We start from the raw sequence: 17,703 nt of genomic DNA, 5'->3' as shown, positions 1-17,703 counted from the left end.
ATATAATCATTTAAGAAATATTATTATTATTAGAAAGATATTATAATTTATTTATAATATAATAGTATCACATGATATATATAAATAAAACAGATATATCAATAATTATATTAATAACTAAAAATTAAATTATAATTATAATTAGTATCACTATAGAAAAATATAAATATATAATATTTCTATTAATTAAAATATTTAATAAACTATGATAAATTTATTAAATTTAAACTATATTTATATAAACACTAGACTACAGGTAAGTACTAACGCACTATGTCACACTGGTTTAAAAAATAACTTCCCAACGAGTGTTTCTCTTGTCACAGTCTAAATAGTTATGATATCTTAGAATAACTCTGAGATATATAACTCGTTGAAAACACTTTAATATAATAAAATGCCGGATCGAATTCGGGCAGGAACCACCACGGATGAATTTCGCATAGCTGGGGCATGATTTGATTTCTTAGGGAGCAAATCTAAGAGCGTCCGAGGGCCTGTACACCACTTGATCAGGGATTGATGGATAACATAACCTGCCTCCACATTTTTGCTCAAGGTCAGTCGTCTGTTCCACATACTTTAATAAACTAATTTGAATTTATGCATACGAAGACATGCTGGCAATGCCTTTTATTGCTGCTATTCTCAAAAGCCCAGAGGAAAATGAATATGCTAATTGGCCTACCAGTTGTTTGCCTTCACCAAGATCAAATTTTAATCCTGACTGCCAACAGAGGGCAGCATTGTGTATGCCAATCATACAAAGACACGATTATTGATTACAAACCTAACAACAGGCACTTGCAAGAATGATGTTGAGATATATGAAAGCATTCCTTGAAAACAATACGCTTATGTTAGCAGGGCGTAGGCTATGTGGACTTCTAGACCCTAGATTTTTGCTAAGCAGGGAAGGAACGCCATTAGTGCATTTCCGGGAAAGATCCGACTTAGTCGGCGCAGCAGCAGAAACATCATACGATTTGAGTCCGAGAGATGTTGCTATTGCTTTCAAAGAGTGGTTTACAGACCGGAAGCTTAGGCCTCTCGTGTGGAGAAATGCAGAGCTGCAGAGAGATGTTGAAAGAATTTGCAAGGTTCTTGCGGATCCTGAGGGTGATTCTGCACTTGCACAACTCAACATCAATCTCACAGAAGAATGTGTTGTGAGGGTACTCCAATGCCAGAATGATATATCTGTTGGCCTAAATTTTTTTGATTGGGCTGGCAGACAGAGTAACTATCATCATGGTAGAGTTGCTTACTTTACCATGTTCAAAATGCTCTCTCGAGCCAATATGTCCGAAATTATTTTGAATTGGCTAGAGTCATTTCAGGTGCAGGGACATGCAATCGGTCTTCGATATTATGAGACATTGATAATGGGCTATGCACTTGCAGGAAAGCCAGATGTTGCTCTGCAAGTGCTTGCTCGGATGAGATTCCAAGGGCTAGATTTAGATTGGTTCGGATACAAGGTTTTGTTAAATAGGTTGGTAGCAGAAGAATTCTTCGATGTTGTTGATTCACTTTGCAGACATATTTTAGATAGAGGCTTAAAATATTCTGGCACCTATCATGTGATGATAAAAAGTCTATGCAAGAGAAAGAAAATAGATGAGGCAAAAATGAAATTCGATGAACTCAGAAGAAACAATGATGCTATCAATGAAGACATACTTGTTGCTCTTGTTAGTGCATTTTGCAAAGACAAAAGAAATCAAGAAGCCTATCAGCTGATAGAGGAATTCAAGGAAGAGGGTAAATTCTTAATGAACAGGGTTTATGATACATTGATCAGTTCTCTAGTTCAACAGAAGAGAGTGGATGATGCATTGGCCTATTATCGTATCAAAACTTCTGAAGGCTACATTCCTGGACATTTTTGCTACAATGCTTTGGCAAGCACTCTTCTGAGACAAAACAGACTCGAGGAGGTGTTGGATTTGCTTATTGAGATGAGAGAGAATCATATTATCCCAGATCAGATTACTATGAATGCAACAATTTGTTTTTTCTGTAAGGCAGGATTGGTTGAAGTGGGCTTTGATTTATTCAATGGAAAGAGGGAAATTGGGTTTGCTCCGGATAATCTGACTTACAATGAGCTTATCAAGGGTCTTTGCAAAGCTAGAAACATTGAGGTAGCCTACAGTGTTCTCCAAGATGGGCTAGAGATAGGTTATTTCCCAGGTAAACAGACTTACGCTATCTTTGTAGGTGCCTTATCAAAGTCTGGGAGATTGCATATGATGTCTGAACTTATTGACCTTGGTATTGACAGATGCCGGGCTCCTAGTCTTCCTATTTGCAAAGAATTCATTTCTTCTCTTTGCAAGGCAGGTAGGGTGGAAGAAGGATACTTGCTGCCAAGCAAAATGAGAAGAAAGAACATGACTGTTGACAAAAAGATTTACTATGCATTAATATACAGCCTTTGTGATGCAAATAAGGGAGAGATGGCTTCAAAGCTATTGCTTGAAATGCAGGAAGAAGGCTACTTTGTAACTCGCAACTTGTACAAAGCTGTAATAATGGTTCTTTGTGAAACAGGTCATGCAGATCAGGTTATTCAACTTTTAGACATGAATGTAACAATTCAAAAACACAATACTGATTTGTACAATGCTTTTATAAAAGGTCTTTGTGATGCAGGCCGATCAGATATAGCTACAAGAGTATATGAAAAAATGCTAGATAATATGTGTATGCCAATTTCAAGTAACCATGTAAGCTTGCTGCATGGCTACTTGAAGTGTAAAAGGATAGTAGATGCATTGACATTCTTTGAAGCAATATTAGCCTACCGTTCCCCCAACAGACAATTATACAGTGTTCTGGTAGGTGGGATTTGCAATGCAGGTGAAGCAGAGCTAGGGCTCACAAAATTTGAAGAGATGATTGGAAAAGGATTTACACCTGATCTTCAGTGTTATGAGGAACTTATTCATGCTTTATGCATGGATAACAAATTCAACAAGGCACTGTGGGTTTTTGATCACATGAAAATGAAAGGTCGTCTATCCTCTCCCTTCATTTACAACATACTTTTGCGTTGTAGTTTTAAGGTTGCAAACATTGACAAGGCCTGGGATCTCTTTACAGACATGTGTAAGCAAAGAAATTCTCCCAATGTTAGGTTATTTGGGACATTTGTTAGTTTGCTTTCCAATGCAGGGAGACTTGAATTCAGTCTACAAACTCTGGAAGAAGCAATAGAGCAATCATTTGGGTCTAATATTGTTGCATACAACTTATTACTAAGATCTGTGTGCAAGGAGGGCAAACTGACAGTGGCTTGTGGTCTATTCAACAGAATGTATGAGAAAGGTTGTGTTCCCAATGCATGGTCTTATGATATCCTAGTACACGGTTTCTGCAGGGTAGGCAGAGTAGTTGAAGCTCAGAAGCTAATGGAAGAAATGTCTGAAAAGGGATTATATCCAAGCAGCTGGACAGATAAATTGTATGGGGCATTAATCAACTGTGGTGTGAGAAAGGGCTGATGTCACACTTTTAAACAGTGTTTGTACCATTTCTAATTGAGGTCTTTAAGATATCACCTCTGTCAGCTATCAGGTAATATTCTTTACCTTTCTGTTATTCATAGCTCTGGAAACTCATTTACATATATTTAAGTTAATTGATTGATAGATATGTAAATCAGGAGTACTAGTCTGGGACTTGGCCAAAAAAGAAAAATTGAGAATTTTGCATTGTTGAATCTTATAGTGGCTAGCTGTATCCATGGTCACACACACAAAGATCCACAAGCCATCAAATTCAACCTAATACAAATGGCTAATTCAATACAATTGCAAAAGTAAAATAACATACCACTGATTTCAGAATCTGGTAGTCCCGGATTATGACCAAATCATTTACATAGAGCAGAACAAATTATGATTTTATCTGATGTAAAATCTTTCTGCTTCTACAGCTATTACATACTCCAGCATTCAACATGCAGTGTTCATTTTTGAAGCATGTTAAGATGCAGACATTTTGAATGTTCTAACTTCTATCTGAAGCATGCCCATAGCCATATATTTTCCCAAACACACAAAAAAAATCTTACAGAGCAACTCAGTTTTCAACAAAGCTTTTACTTTTGGCTGTAAAGTCACCATAGAATCCCCTTACACTTGGGTGGATTTTATTCCAAATATTTGACCCTTGTGAGTGGGCTCAATTACTATAATTTCAAAAGAGCAACATGAATTTTTTTTTTGACTCTATGTAATACTAAAGTGCTTTTCACACTATAATTCAAAAATTGCTATTCAAAATATAATTCAAAAAGGGGCCTTCGGATGTAATCTGAATATATTTCTAAATATTTGAAGTGAAAAAGAAAAATAGATAAAATAAAGTAAAATAGAGGGACTGAAGTGAAGCACCTACAAAATAGAAGTCAAGGCTCATATCAAATTACCATTGGCCATTTTTGCATTATCAAAAATTTTCTGGAGATTGAAATTTGTATTCATCTTTTCATACACAGGAAAAAACCTTTGGCATTTCACAGATTACGGAGGATGAAAACAATCTTAATTTTCAAGGCTAGACTTTAGGATGAAAACTGTACTATCCATAAGAGGTGTTTCCACTGAAGAATCACATTCGTGCTTAAAGTAATTTTTAGCTTGTTACAATGAGTTATTGAAGATTTCAGCTTGTAGAGCATTTGATCAAAATATATGTCGTAATATGCCAAACTATTCTTTTTGGTGTTTTCAGAAATGTTTGAGAAAATGACATTTTGAATTAACATTAAAATCTGGCTTTAAATATGCATTCTGGTTATCACAGCATATAATCCAAATAATTTGGATGTGTAATACTGATCATATTAACTTCTAACTACTGAGAAACAAAACCCACAAAAGTTGACTAAATCTGAAACAAATCTAACTTTGATGTGGAATATTGCAGTGCTCTTTGAATCTTTGATTAATGATGACATTTGGAATAGAAACTTACATACAATATCTGATCGACAACCACATTACAGCTTTGCTAACAAGGCTCAACTAATAATGACATTTGAAATAAAATGCTGAAATCCTTTGTTGGGTTGACCTCCCTCTTTGTCATTGATGGCAACCTTGTAAAGAGATAATCTTCGAATGCAACAGGATCATACATCTCCCTTGAGTGACATGTGCCCCCTTACTTTATTCCTCCCCCTTTGACATCAGTAGCAAAGGCTCTCTAGAATCAAAAGATAAGACTATGAATAGCTCCTCTTGCACACATGCTTTCTCTAAAGAACTTAGCGAATGAATGAGAGTTTATCACTCTTAATTTCACCCTTAGATACTCAAAGGTCTCTTTTGGGAAAGGCTTTGTAGCAATATATCGCAACTTCAATTGCTGATAAACCACCTACTCTTTAAGAAATAATATTTGATTAGAATGTGCTTAGTCACAGAGTGCATAGTTGGACCTCTTGAAATATTTATTGCATTCATATTATTACAAAATATGGAGATGGGATGCTCTTACTCAACCGAAGTTCCTAGACTTGGACTCAACTCAAACTTGGTAAGTTTGACTCGACTTGTGACTCGGCTATGATTTGGCAAATGGAAATAACTCGTGAAATTTAGAGATTTTTAACAATTTAAAACTCGTTTCATGCACACATTATTGAATAAAGCTTAAGGACACTATAACATCATGAAGTAGAAGCTAATTTGATCACATACATCCATCACATAAGTACAAATGTAAACTGCAGCTAAAGGAATTAGAAAACTTAGATATATAGAATTATAAATATTGTCAAATGTATAAAATCCATGACATCAAATGTTCCCAAACATACGTGTAAACAAAAAGAAGTCTATGGCTCAGGCATTAGCTCATCCTTCGCCTCAATGTAGTCTGTTTGCCTCCTGTAAAGGCATTTAAGGTAGGTCCTAGATGACTAAGTAGCCATAGTCTCTGCCTACAAGGTTTTGCAATGATCAACATTAGTTGTGCTTGTGCCAGATCTGTTCTATCCTCCTTATCTGCCATAGCCACAACCTCAGTCCATCTGTCTACCTAGTCAACCCACTCTTGGCCCATCTTAGTGAAGATGAGATTGGTAGACTTAGTGAGCCACTCAAACTTTGGATCGATCTCCATTAGAGTGATCAAAGAGGAGTCAATGCCCAAAATCTTTCTGGTCCTAAGACGAAGGTTGTAATGAACAAAAAGACAAGATCATCTTGATAACTGCTAGGTTTGCGTTGTAACAAAAGATTGACCTATCAATGCCCAATAGAATCACTAGACATTTAGAAGATACACGAGATTGTTAAACCATGTCGAGAATCCAGTGAGGGGTGCTGGCCCGCTGCCAACAATCACCCTCTTAGCGTTACTCACTGCGACTTGGGAGGATTTGAACCTGTGACCAAGCTCTGACATCACTTGTTAACTACTATGGTTGTCATTGCACCAAAAGGTCGACCTATCGATGCTTGATACAACTACTCGACTTGTAGAAGAGTCATGAGGCTGGTCATGAATCCAAAGAGGGATGCTGGCCCATTGTCAACATATTCAACCTCTCCACAGACAATCTATTATGCGCCTCTTCAAATGGATGTGCTCGAACATGGGCTAGCTGTGCTAACATCGAGAAGCATTGTTTGGCTGACTCACACTATGGATGACAAATTTTTGATGGTTCGGGTTAAGGGCCCAAACATTTGTCACCATATATCTGAAATAAGGAAAAGAAAAGAAAAACTCATTTCCAACTTTAAGGCTAAATTACAAAATTTAAAATTTAAAAAGTATAAGCCATAAACTTAAGAATATATTTCTACCTGGTTGCTATTTTGTCTAAGTGTCTTTGCACATCTTGCTTGTGTAATAACCCCTTCTTCATTATTATATTTACCCATCTCAATCACTGTAGTTGGGGTTGTGCCATCACTACACACTTTTGTACCACTGTATATGTGCCACCAAACTTCCTCATCGGCCCTAAAGTCATCACAGAAATGTAATGCCAGATTGAAGTAATAAGCTATTGCATAGATGGGCTTGCGAAGCTGATTTCGCCATCTCCTATCAATTATCTCCCAAATGATGCCATACTTGTGTATTCAACTCCTGCATATATGGATGTAATACCCCCTTTATCTATCCACACCTTCATATATATAGCCCATAGAGGGATTCTCTGCAGCAAAAATTCGTAGAAGAACTACCAAGGGCTTAGTAAGTGACCTACATATATAGTTAAACAAAAATAGTTAAGCCAAATTAAATAAAAATAAGCAAAACTGCAAAGTTGCAAACAAAACAAAAATATGCATATAAATTAAAAGCAAATAGTAAATACTAATTTGTTAAATTGTGATAAATTCACTTCCACAACTTCCCCACAAAGGGGTCCAAAAACTCAACTCATCAAAAATAAAATCTAGCACAGTTATCCTTGTAGTGGTCGTAGCATAGGATGAGGAAGTCCACTCCTCACCAACAAACACACATCTCAAAGCTACTCATGATTTCATCAAGGATTTTAGTGTGAGGAAACTTGAGGAAAATAACAGTTTGTAAATTTATTATGTTTCTTTAATTTAATAAATAAGTTTATCTATCCTTTTTTCCTACAAGCAATCATACAAGAATGTAAATTGTAGGCCAGTTCGCTCGAATTAAGCAAGCGACCCCAGGTGATGGAATTGTATTCATGGATAATCTTGTCACTTTTGGGCCAAGGGGCAAGTTGTCTTAGTTGGATGTTGCATGCTCTTAGGCATAATTGGGCTGAACAGTCTTCCACAACGAGTATGGTTCCCTCGAATTAAGTAGGCCACCCCAAGTGATGGAATTGTATCAGCGGATATTCCTGCCACTTGTGGGCCAAGGGGTGAGTTGTCTTAGTTGGATGCTGTGCTCTTGGGCTTAATTTGGGCGAACAAGTCACTGGGCACCTTTTGTGGTTTCCTTCTTCATGCCTTACTATGATGAATTATGGGAAATGTCACCATTGATGGTTTGGTTCCTAAATTTCAATGGCTATTGCATTATTTGTTTAAATAGAATAAGATGAGTATTGATATGTATGTGCTTATGCTTGTTAGATCCCTAACCCTAATAGAGGTATTTGGTCTTATGAATTATATTTCATATATTGTCTAACATGATTACAGAATCTAAATCAGGATTATCTGGATAAAGATGTTTTATTGGTAAAGACACTATTCTAACTGTATTATTTTTCTTATTTTAACTGTACTTGTGACTTTAGGGCGAGATTTAGATCATCCCGAAAAAGGGTCATTCCACACTTAAAGGACTGTCACAATAAAACTCATGAGACACATTTGCCAATGCCCCCATGTGGTCTCATGAAATTGTAATTCAATATTTAATTGTCCTTTTGTCAATGGAACTAAATGGACAATAATTAATATTAAATCAATTATTCTTTCTATGCTTGTCCGAGTAATCCATGGAAACATAAAATGGGTTAATATTTACCAATCTAAATTTAAACAAAAAGGGACATGACAGAGGGTATTCAATACCAAGTTAAAATCTTTGATATAAATGAAATTGAATGGACCTTGGAGCTTCTCTCAACTCAATATCTTCCCTGCAAGTAGTATTCCATCTTCTTGAGATCTGTAGGTCTTCCTTTTGAGCACTGTTTCAAAGAGAAGCAGGAAAAAAGGGGATCAGATGCTTGTGTATGCAGGGGCAGTGACATTTTTCATCACACAGTATGCATATATAAATTTGGCACTAATAAGCACCATAGGTTTGGCTTGAGTGGGCAGCTACCCTCTTCAAGTGTGTGGTAGCATGCCCACTTGAGTTCAAATCCCATTCAATCATTGACTGGTGTTGGGGGCATACCAGTGCTGACCTAGGGTTCATAGTGGTTTCCCCACTAATTGTGTTCATGCCAGGCTGCACCTGTTAATGGGTTGCTGATTTCCCCATTTATCAAAAAAAGAAAACGATAAATCTGCACTCACTGATTTATCCTGCAAATGAGAAAGCGGTACTTAATGTGTGGTTGAACAAGCATGGCTATGGCTACTGATTCTCTTAAACCTCTCAGACTCTTTGCATCGCCCACTATTGCTTTAGCCCAGATACTGTTTTATTACAGATTTAGATTACTGTTACTTGATTTTTAATTTTATTTTTATAGTACTCTTCTGAAATAATAAATACAAGCTTTGTGACCCTTCAGACAAAATAAATATATTAACCCAGCAAATGTGGATGGTATTATTTAGGGCATACCAACTAAATGCTGTATATAATGTAAGTTGATGTAATCTGTTTTGGAATAAACCATATAATATTATAAAGAAATGAATGTTGCATATTGTGGTGACAGGCTCCATCTTCAATTCCTGAAGTTCTCGTGTCAAAATGTTTCCCATACCTAACTTAAACAGGTTGCTTAAGAATTACCAGCATTAGATTTCTAGTTTCTACTGTCCATTTAAGTGAAATGATTTTTCAAAGTTTTTTGGACAGAACTTTTTGGCACGAACATTTTGGAATATACTCTGTGATCCATCATTAGGTTGCTCAAGAGTCAACAAGAAGGTCAAGCCTCTTATGGGACCAAGACTAATAAATACCACGAGAACCTTAAGCTTATTTTTATATAAATTTCTGTTTAGTGCTGCCCATATCTTGTGGTTGTCAGTTTCCTTTAGCCAATTTTACAAGCTTTAGACAGGATTTGCATTTTTCATTTTGACATGCCACAATTTGGTATTTTTCACATTCATTCTAGTGCCTAATTGAGTGGTCAATTTTGTACAACATATTGATATTTTACAGTAATCTAGCAGTACTCACGGTAATGATTCAAAATTTTACTGAAACAATTGTTGGTGTATTTTGTATATAAATCTGTCTTTTGCATCTTGCAGAATTTAGTCTTTGTAGTTTCGTATTACATTCCTATTTTTATTTTTCCAATAAATAAAAAGGTATAGAATTGGTGTTCATGGAACACAATTTGAATCCAGTTTAGCAACTTAAACAATTATGACAGAATACAGTTCAGAAAACATGGATGTTGTTGATTGCTTGTAGAATGCATCCCTAGTAATCTTTGTGCTTTGGATTGCTACAGAATTTGTCAAAGAGCTGGGAGCTATGACCATAAGCTTGCAGGACTGTATCATTCATTGAAAAGGGTTGCTGCCAATGCAGAGAATTTTAACTACCTTTTCTTTATGCTACTTAACAATTGTTGCTTTCTATTGCAATATATATGGGCTATTCTGCATAAGATAAGAAAGGTACTTGCACAAAAGCTGGAAATACAATTTTTGAGGAATCCTAAGCATTACTTGTGAAACCAGCAAAGTGGGATGTGTATCCATATGACATTATCCAATTTCTGCAGCTAGTTTATATGCATTGGACAAAAAGTGATGGTCGAATAAGTGAAGATTTTCCTGGTAATTTGTCTCATTCATAGATGCAGTCCACTTTTTATAAAAGGAGCACACAGCATCATGTGAGTCTCTCTACTAAAATAAATTACCTCTTATTCATGATCATTTTGCCATGTTTATCAAAGTCAGTGAGCAACTTGTTATCGTACATAACAACCAGTTGTATGAAATGGTTGACAAAATTGGCAAATCTAGGTGCTTTTCCTAAATAACGAGGCATATGAAGTGCACTGCTTGGTTTATTTCCTTTTGTAATTGAAAAAATAGCCTATTACTTAGAACATTGAAATGATCCCTCATTTTAAACAACCTTCAATTAGGAAGAGGAAGTTCATTTGTTTATGTTAGAGAATTGCAAGATTGTTTCAAACTTTTCACCCCTCAAAAGATGTTCTTCCGTTAGTAGTTATCTACTTCACTATAATGGTCTACACTTGCCAATATTCATCAATAATTGTAAGCTCAACATTTATACCAAGCTGCCTTATGTGCTTGAAAAAATTAATATCACTGTGAAGCATTTGTGCTTACTAGAACACACTGAAAAATATACAGCTCTCTGCCTCCTTCCCTCTTCAGAGAACAATAAGGTATGAATGATATTTTGCCCTTGTTTGTTTTGCCTGACAAGTCTATTCATTTTCCTTTGAGGGATTGCATATTAGGTGCCTTGGTGGACAGCTTAAGTTTTCTTTCTGGTGATTTAGAGATTTGTTGATGTGAGTTTTATTCCACTACTACGTGTAGAATCAAATACTCAAATACTTTGAGGTAAAACACTAAATACTCAACCCTCTCTTGATATAAGGTCATCTCTTATGCTAAGTTTGAAAAGTAAGATCATGAAATGACTTCAAGGTTTCCTTCAATTGGGGATACTTGCTCTGTGAAATAGTGTGATTTGCTGGTAATCACTTAGGGGACATTATTCATTCAATGGATATAAACTCGTGCATTCCTAAAGCTTTGGCTTCACAATGTGCAAAGAAGATGTAATTTTGATTTTCCAACTTCTACTTCAACTTAAATTCAAACTTGCTAACTTCAACTACTTATATACGTAATTATGAATGCAAGGAATCATGGATGAACTTGGACTCTACTAGAGGCAGCTTGATCAGTCATGACACCCACCTAGTGCAAGCTTCTAGGAATACATAAATAGTTTTAACGTCGATATCTCCTCTTCAGTCCCATCAAATGGATGCAAACTAAAGATTAGATACCAATTGAAGTTAAGTGTTATCATTGGCTAACCGCACAAGGCACACTTACAATCAACAAGAGGCTAGTGGCCTAGATTTGTTGAGTCAATCAAGTAAACATCCACAAGTACTCTCGCCTGACTAAATTGTTTCAACTTGAAAAGAAATCTTCTCCAGGTAAAAGATTGAGAAAACCATGGAACACTTCAAAGCAATATTAAGTAATTCATCATGAAAATCAACGATGAATTATTAATCACCTTGATAAGCATTATATCGACAATTTAATCATGTCTCTCCTATAGCTAGCCTACTCTAATCTTCTAAATTATTGGGTTACAAATGAGAAGACCTTGACCTTTAATAGTTGTTCAATTACAATGAAGGACCAAGATTGGTCCAAAATCAGGGGCCAAGATTAATCCCTATAAACCCTTATTAGGGTTTCTGTAATACAAGCCCATGATGGAAAGGAATACTTTCTTGATATTAGTTCCCCCACCCGGATAGCTGAAGAATTGTTAGGGGTAGTTTCCAAGTCTGGTTCTAGGCACAACTCCAAAAGTGCTATAATCTCAGTAACCCATCCATGGCTGCACCAATTCATGGGCCTATAAGATAATTACAAAACTTTCATAGCCAATGAGAAAATAGGATTCTTGGTTTGATTTGATTGGCTTGTGCTTGTGCGTGGAATTATCTGATTGGAGAGGACAACTAGGTGCCATCTCGTCATCCTTATTGCGTAGGTTTATTTAATCCTTTGTTTGAGAGAAAATCTCTTGGTATTCAATGTTTCTAACTTTGATTAACTCTTCCAAAAATATCAATCTCTTGAGAATGATTGTGATGGCTCATATTCTAGAATTGCTTCATCTCCTCGAATTCTCTCCATCCTCTAGAAATTTTCGTTATGGCTTTGACTTGAATTCACAAACTTGAACCTTCTAACCTTCATTTTTGAACTTGAATTTGCATTTAGAAATTGTTAGCTTGGTTGAGCTTCTTGAAGATGTCCTCATGTGGCTGGATCTTCTTTGCTTTCTTGAATTTCCTCTTGACTTTAACCTGAATTTTTGTGTTGACAGCTTGAACATGAATCTTTCCTTCTCACTTAGAGTCCTAGAGCTTGAAGTCTTGTTTGAATCTTGAGCTTGAGAAACCTTTGAAATTTTAAGCTTGATCTCCTTGAATCTCCTTACCTCCATCTCAAGTGATCACCTTGCAAAACAATGAAGAAAGTTTCATTAAACACGTGAACAAAATGGATTTCTCTTGTTCAAGATTAGGCCTTTCTATCTTCTTGCAATGACAATTTAACATTTATCCATCCAGAATCTGAATTTTTTAAAAACTTTTTGATGCACAATCTGCCTTTTTCTGGTATGATTTGCTGGCAATTAGAGGGCTCCAATTCACTGTGAATGGGAGGGGTGGTTCCCTGCCATTTATAGTAAAAATCACTGCCAAATATAGAGCTAATTCACTACTAGTTATGAGGATTTGCTGTCCAATATAGGTATATAATTTACTGCCTTGCAGAGCAGAAGAAAACTAGATTCACTTGATGTTAAGATAACTTAGCCTTGCTCTTGTATAGGCACCTAACATGGCCAAGGGGCACATCTTTCTAGGGGAACTGACCTTGTCCCTTAGGCCAATAAAATTAATTAGGCCAACCGTGAGTAAGGAAATAATTTTTTTATACTGATTTGAAATTGCTTATTTTAAATGGAAGACCTTGGGCGGAGATTCCTGAGGTAGGGGAGTTTCCTCCAAGGATCATTAAGCCCTTTGGTTGGATTTCCTAAAACATTAGTTTTTCTTTTCAGCCTCAAACACCCTTATGGTTGTTGGCTTAACCACCTTGATACCTTGAAAACTTGTTCTATCAACATCCTTTGATTGCCATTTTCCTTTATTATTGTCTCATAGCCCTTTAATCATTCCACTTGGATCCAATTTTAATCTTCCTTTGAAGGGGCAGAGTCTTCAAAATCTTAGTAATTCATGGGCAGAGTTCCTCTAATCAGAGGAATGATGACCATCTTTTGTAGTTCAAGCTTGCTTAAAAAATCATTACCAATCCCCAATACTTCCATTTGGGCCGTCCGACTTCATTCTCCTCTCTCAAAATCCAAGTTGCATTAAAATTGAAGACTCCAAGGTTTAGGGGGACATTCCAAGGTAGAGGAATTTTCTTGGCAACATTCCTCAACTCTGAGGATTTCCGACTAGAATCTCAACATGCTTTGGAACTTTTATTTCTACCTTCAAAACTTCTCCAAACTTGTCCCTTCATCACTTTGATTTTGGAATTGCATAGGCACTTTGGTTACTATTAAATTTAAGGCCATCTTGCTGGGCAGAAATTCCAGAAGTTAAGGAATTTCGCTGGCAAAGGAATTCCAACCAAAATTCTTGATACTCAAAACTTTCCCCAACATTTTAAGTCATTCAAACTTCGCCTATATCTATTCAATGACTCAGACTTCGTCAAGTTTTTAAGTCTTTTGTGAAGGTGAAGATTCCTGAATTAGAGGAATTTCGGTAGAGTCCCTCAACTTAGAGGAATTCTGTCCACAATTTAACATTCACTTATACTCCCCTTCACTTAGACTTAGCCTTTTTTTGCTTTAAAGTTTTGCCTAAGGCCTTAATTGGAAATAAGACTCTGGATTGGGCCTGAGTGGATATTCTATTCATGCCCAAGATGAAGTTGAATTTGGCCTTTGGTTTTCCCTCTCTCAATCTGATCGACTAGTTCCTTGTGACTTTGTACGTGTCTTCCTCACTTGAACTCTAAGATATGATAATTCTACCCCTCCAACTGGAGCTTGCACTTTTCTTGTGTACTAAGACAACCTGCCAAATTGACTACCAAACCCAAACTTCAGGGGCAAAAGGCGAAAAGAGAGGGATGCCCATTTGCAATGGGATAATGATGTGAAAACCTCACAACATCTCGCACCCACTTGAAGGAATGTTCTAGGACATTTTCTTTTGACGAATAGTCTCTTTCTATTAATATAAATATAAAGTTACATGTTCACAAGAAAAAGGACTGGGGGATACATGACCACCCCACGAGAGTCACTCGGCATTGAGGCTGGAAAACTATAAACTATAAACTATTCATAGAAAAAATAGTTTTGAAAGCCCTTAGGCTGCAAGAGATGTGCCAACCGAGGGAGGAGGATCATTTAGATCACCAAAACCCCATACATCAATGGGATTTGGGGTGGGTTAGGAAGGGACCACCCATCATCTTCATTTTTTTCTTTTTCTTCTTCCTTCCTGCTAGAGGGTGAAATCACAAGCCTCAACGAAGGAAACCATTTGTCAGTGGTAGCCGAGGACCACCCAATAGCAGAAGTAGCAAGAGCAGTAGGAGCAACAACAAGGGACCAACCAGAGCCATGCTGAGGAGAGACAAAGTGGCGAAGCCACTCATCCCCACCTCCGCCAGAGGAGCAGCGAGGGGCCTGGGACCAAGGGGTTTAAGAGCGGCGGGCAGAGGAGCTACGACCGTGATGACGTCCAAATAGAGGCAGAGTGTGGTTAATAGAGGAAGTTGTTGGAGAAACTTGCGCTACTATATATGGGGCTTTTCCCTAATGCTCAAGAAGCTTTTGAAGGTGGGTCATCTAAAGCCTCTTTATTTGCTTGCTCTTGAATCTGCAACATAACATTGTTACAAATACACCCTTTAGTGTACATAGAAACACGAGTATTCCCATGAACTTGATTGAAAATAATTGCATTTCTATGTTTCCAAATAGTGAAAGGATCTCCATTCTGAAGGCATGTCGAATTTGAGAAAACTTGTGAGGAAGCTTGGTCAGGTCCCCAACAAAGCCATGTGCTAGGAGAACTCCTCAGACCTGAAAGGCTTAAAAAAATCATGTTTCCAACTCTAAAAAAGTTACTCTCTAGCAAAACCAGAAAATATGTATAAAGCTTTTGGCCATCTACAGAAAGGGCAGCGAGGATTATAAATCCCTAGGTGTCCAAGTTTGGAACCCACAGGGAAACCTTGATAAAGAACACGCCAAGAAAAATGTGAAATTTTAGGTTTTCTGATAGCAGACCACATAGCAAGGAACCTACGATACCAAGCTTTTTGAGAAGAATTCAAATGCCACCTTGATGCAGGAGCATCTTGGGTGTGAGGTCAATTTTGCATCACCCAAAAATATTTTTCTTTTCAATCTTTTCTATTTTAATCAGGACTAGTAGATAGGGGGGTTACTATTTCTGGGAGCATACCATTTCTAGTAAGTTTGTCATACAAGCTCAGAGTGTTCTCATTTTTTGCATGAAGGTTCATTTCAGAATTATAAGCTTACCATAAAAATCTGATTGCTCTAGCTTAAGTATCAAAGAAGTTATTGCAGATTTTCGGTGGAAATTTTTGGAGAAAAATCTTTGAACTCAATTTTTTAAGGCCTTAGAGGCCCCAGATGAGGTCCGAAAACTCGATGGAAGGGTGATTGTGATGTTTCAAGCTTGTAGATCAAGAGCTAGCATTTCCGAAAAGTGGCTATAATAGGCAATTAGAGCAACAATTCGAGAGTTATGACCTTCTGAAGTTGAGCTACCTGAAATTTCTAAAATAATATGTCAAAGGTGTATTTGACCAACTCTATATGTATTGTTAGGGTCTGTCGACCCTAGGTATTAAGTTTGAGTGTCTAGAACCTTCTCGGGTAGCATAAAATTCTCTATTTAAGAAAGGGCCTAACATTGTCTAGGACAACTTTGGGTGATACTTCGCAGCATTGTCTTCTAGTTTACTGTAATGAAGGCACCCATGTGGGTTAGCATATTTTAATTGTGAATTCTGTAATTCCACATTTGCGGCGATAATAAGAAGCCCCTATTTTGTTCTCGCAATTGTTGTTTCTTTGTTTGTGTTATGTGTTTAGGGTATTAAGAGGAGTGTTGGTTATCAAAATCGTTGATTAGAATCCTACGAGCCTTGCTTGCTCGATGCTGGGATATCTAATCGGTTGTGGCCAACTTGATAGGATCGATCAACTCGATCTAGATCCTCTGCGCTTTTGGTTTTGCTAAACCAAGGCCTGTACACCTGATCTTGGACAACAAACTTGGATCCAAGATGTTTGTAGTAGACAAATTCAACACAAAGACAATTTCCCGATATGACAAGATTTTAAGGAAATTGCTAGATTGATAATTGTGTATAAATCTTCAAAATATGATTAATAAGTTTGGAAATGCTGAAATTAGATTAAAAATGAATTACTAAAACAAATAAATGTTAAACCCTTAACAGAAAAAGATCAAAATATTGCCAGCAAATAGATAGAGAAATATGAGCTAGTTAATGATTAGTACTGAAATTTAAAAGGGCGATAGAGCCAAAATTATATGTTTTCACATAAAACTTTATGATATTATGATGTTAAATCTATAAACAAATCAATTACCAAGATGCGTCAAATTATTTCGTTTTATGCATATTCAAGACAGTCTATAATGTTTTAACCTTCAAAGGGACAAAATAGATACAAATAAGGAAACAATTAGAATATTCCACAATATTTGTATTTATCAGGTTTGAACAGCAATGAATAAATTGATCCACTTATCCAAATAATAGATAATTGATAGAAAATTAAAATGATCACAAAGGACGAACGTTATAATAATTGTACTCTAAAGCAAATAAAAATCTTATTGATTATATTGTGGAGAAGTTCGTGTTGAGGACACTCAATTGTAGATGCTCCATCCAACACAATCTCATATCACACAGTATTGAAATATTTGCACAACAATTTCACTATTCAAGAGCTTAGATCAATTTCAATCTCTTCCAGAAAAGGAGTTTTGATATATATGCTTCAGGTATGCAGATAATTTTTTAGAATGAATGAATGGTAATTTGTTTGATTTTCCATATCGTATATTTATAGAGCACTAGAAGATGTCAGTTGCCTTACTAAACAATGCAACCTTTCGTAAATAAAAACTAATCCACATTTAAATATGATTTACAAACTATTTAATTATAATCAGCAACT

General features: G+C 36.4%; 1 protein-coding gene across 1 annotated transcript; it reads left to right on the top strand.

Annotated features, from left to right (window-relative positions):
* The first annotated feature begins 303 nt into the window (after window positions 1–303).
* Window positions 304–10,561, top strand: LOC149570746 (uncharacterized). Its single transcript, XM_089823293.1, has 2 exons — window positions 304–3,582; window positions 10,121–10,561. The coding sequence occupies exon 1, from the start codon at window positions 813–815 to the stop codon at window positions 3,507–3,509; it is 2,697 nt and encodes an 898-aa protein (XP_089679419.1). The 5' UTR covers window positions 304–812; the 3' UTR covers window positions 3,510–3,582; window positions 10,121–10,561.
* The last annotated feature ends 7,142 nt before the right edge of the window (window positions 10,562–17,703 follow it).

The sequence above is a fragment of the Cupressus sempervirens genome, chromosome 3 (genome assembly GCF_028749045.1).
Source record: "Cupressus sempervirens isolate cs-2001-9-10 chromosome 3, ASM2874904v1, whole genome shotgun sequence".
In the NCBI taxonomy this organism is placed as follows: domain Eukaryota; kingdom Viridiplantae; phylum Streptophyta; class Pinopsida; order Cupressales; family Cupressaceae; genus Cupressus; species Cupressus sempervirens.
Note: the sequence above shows the minus strand (reverse complement) of the source record. Positions and strands in the feature narration are given on the sequence as shown.

What these genes read in the sequence shown, in the direction of transcription:
- LOC149570746 (XM_089823293.1), top strand. Translation starts at nt 813, where the DNA reads ATGATGTTGAGATATATGAAAGCATTCCTTGAAAACAATACGCTTATG.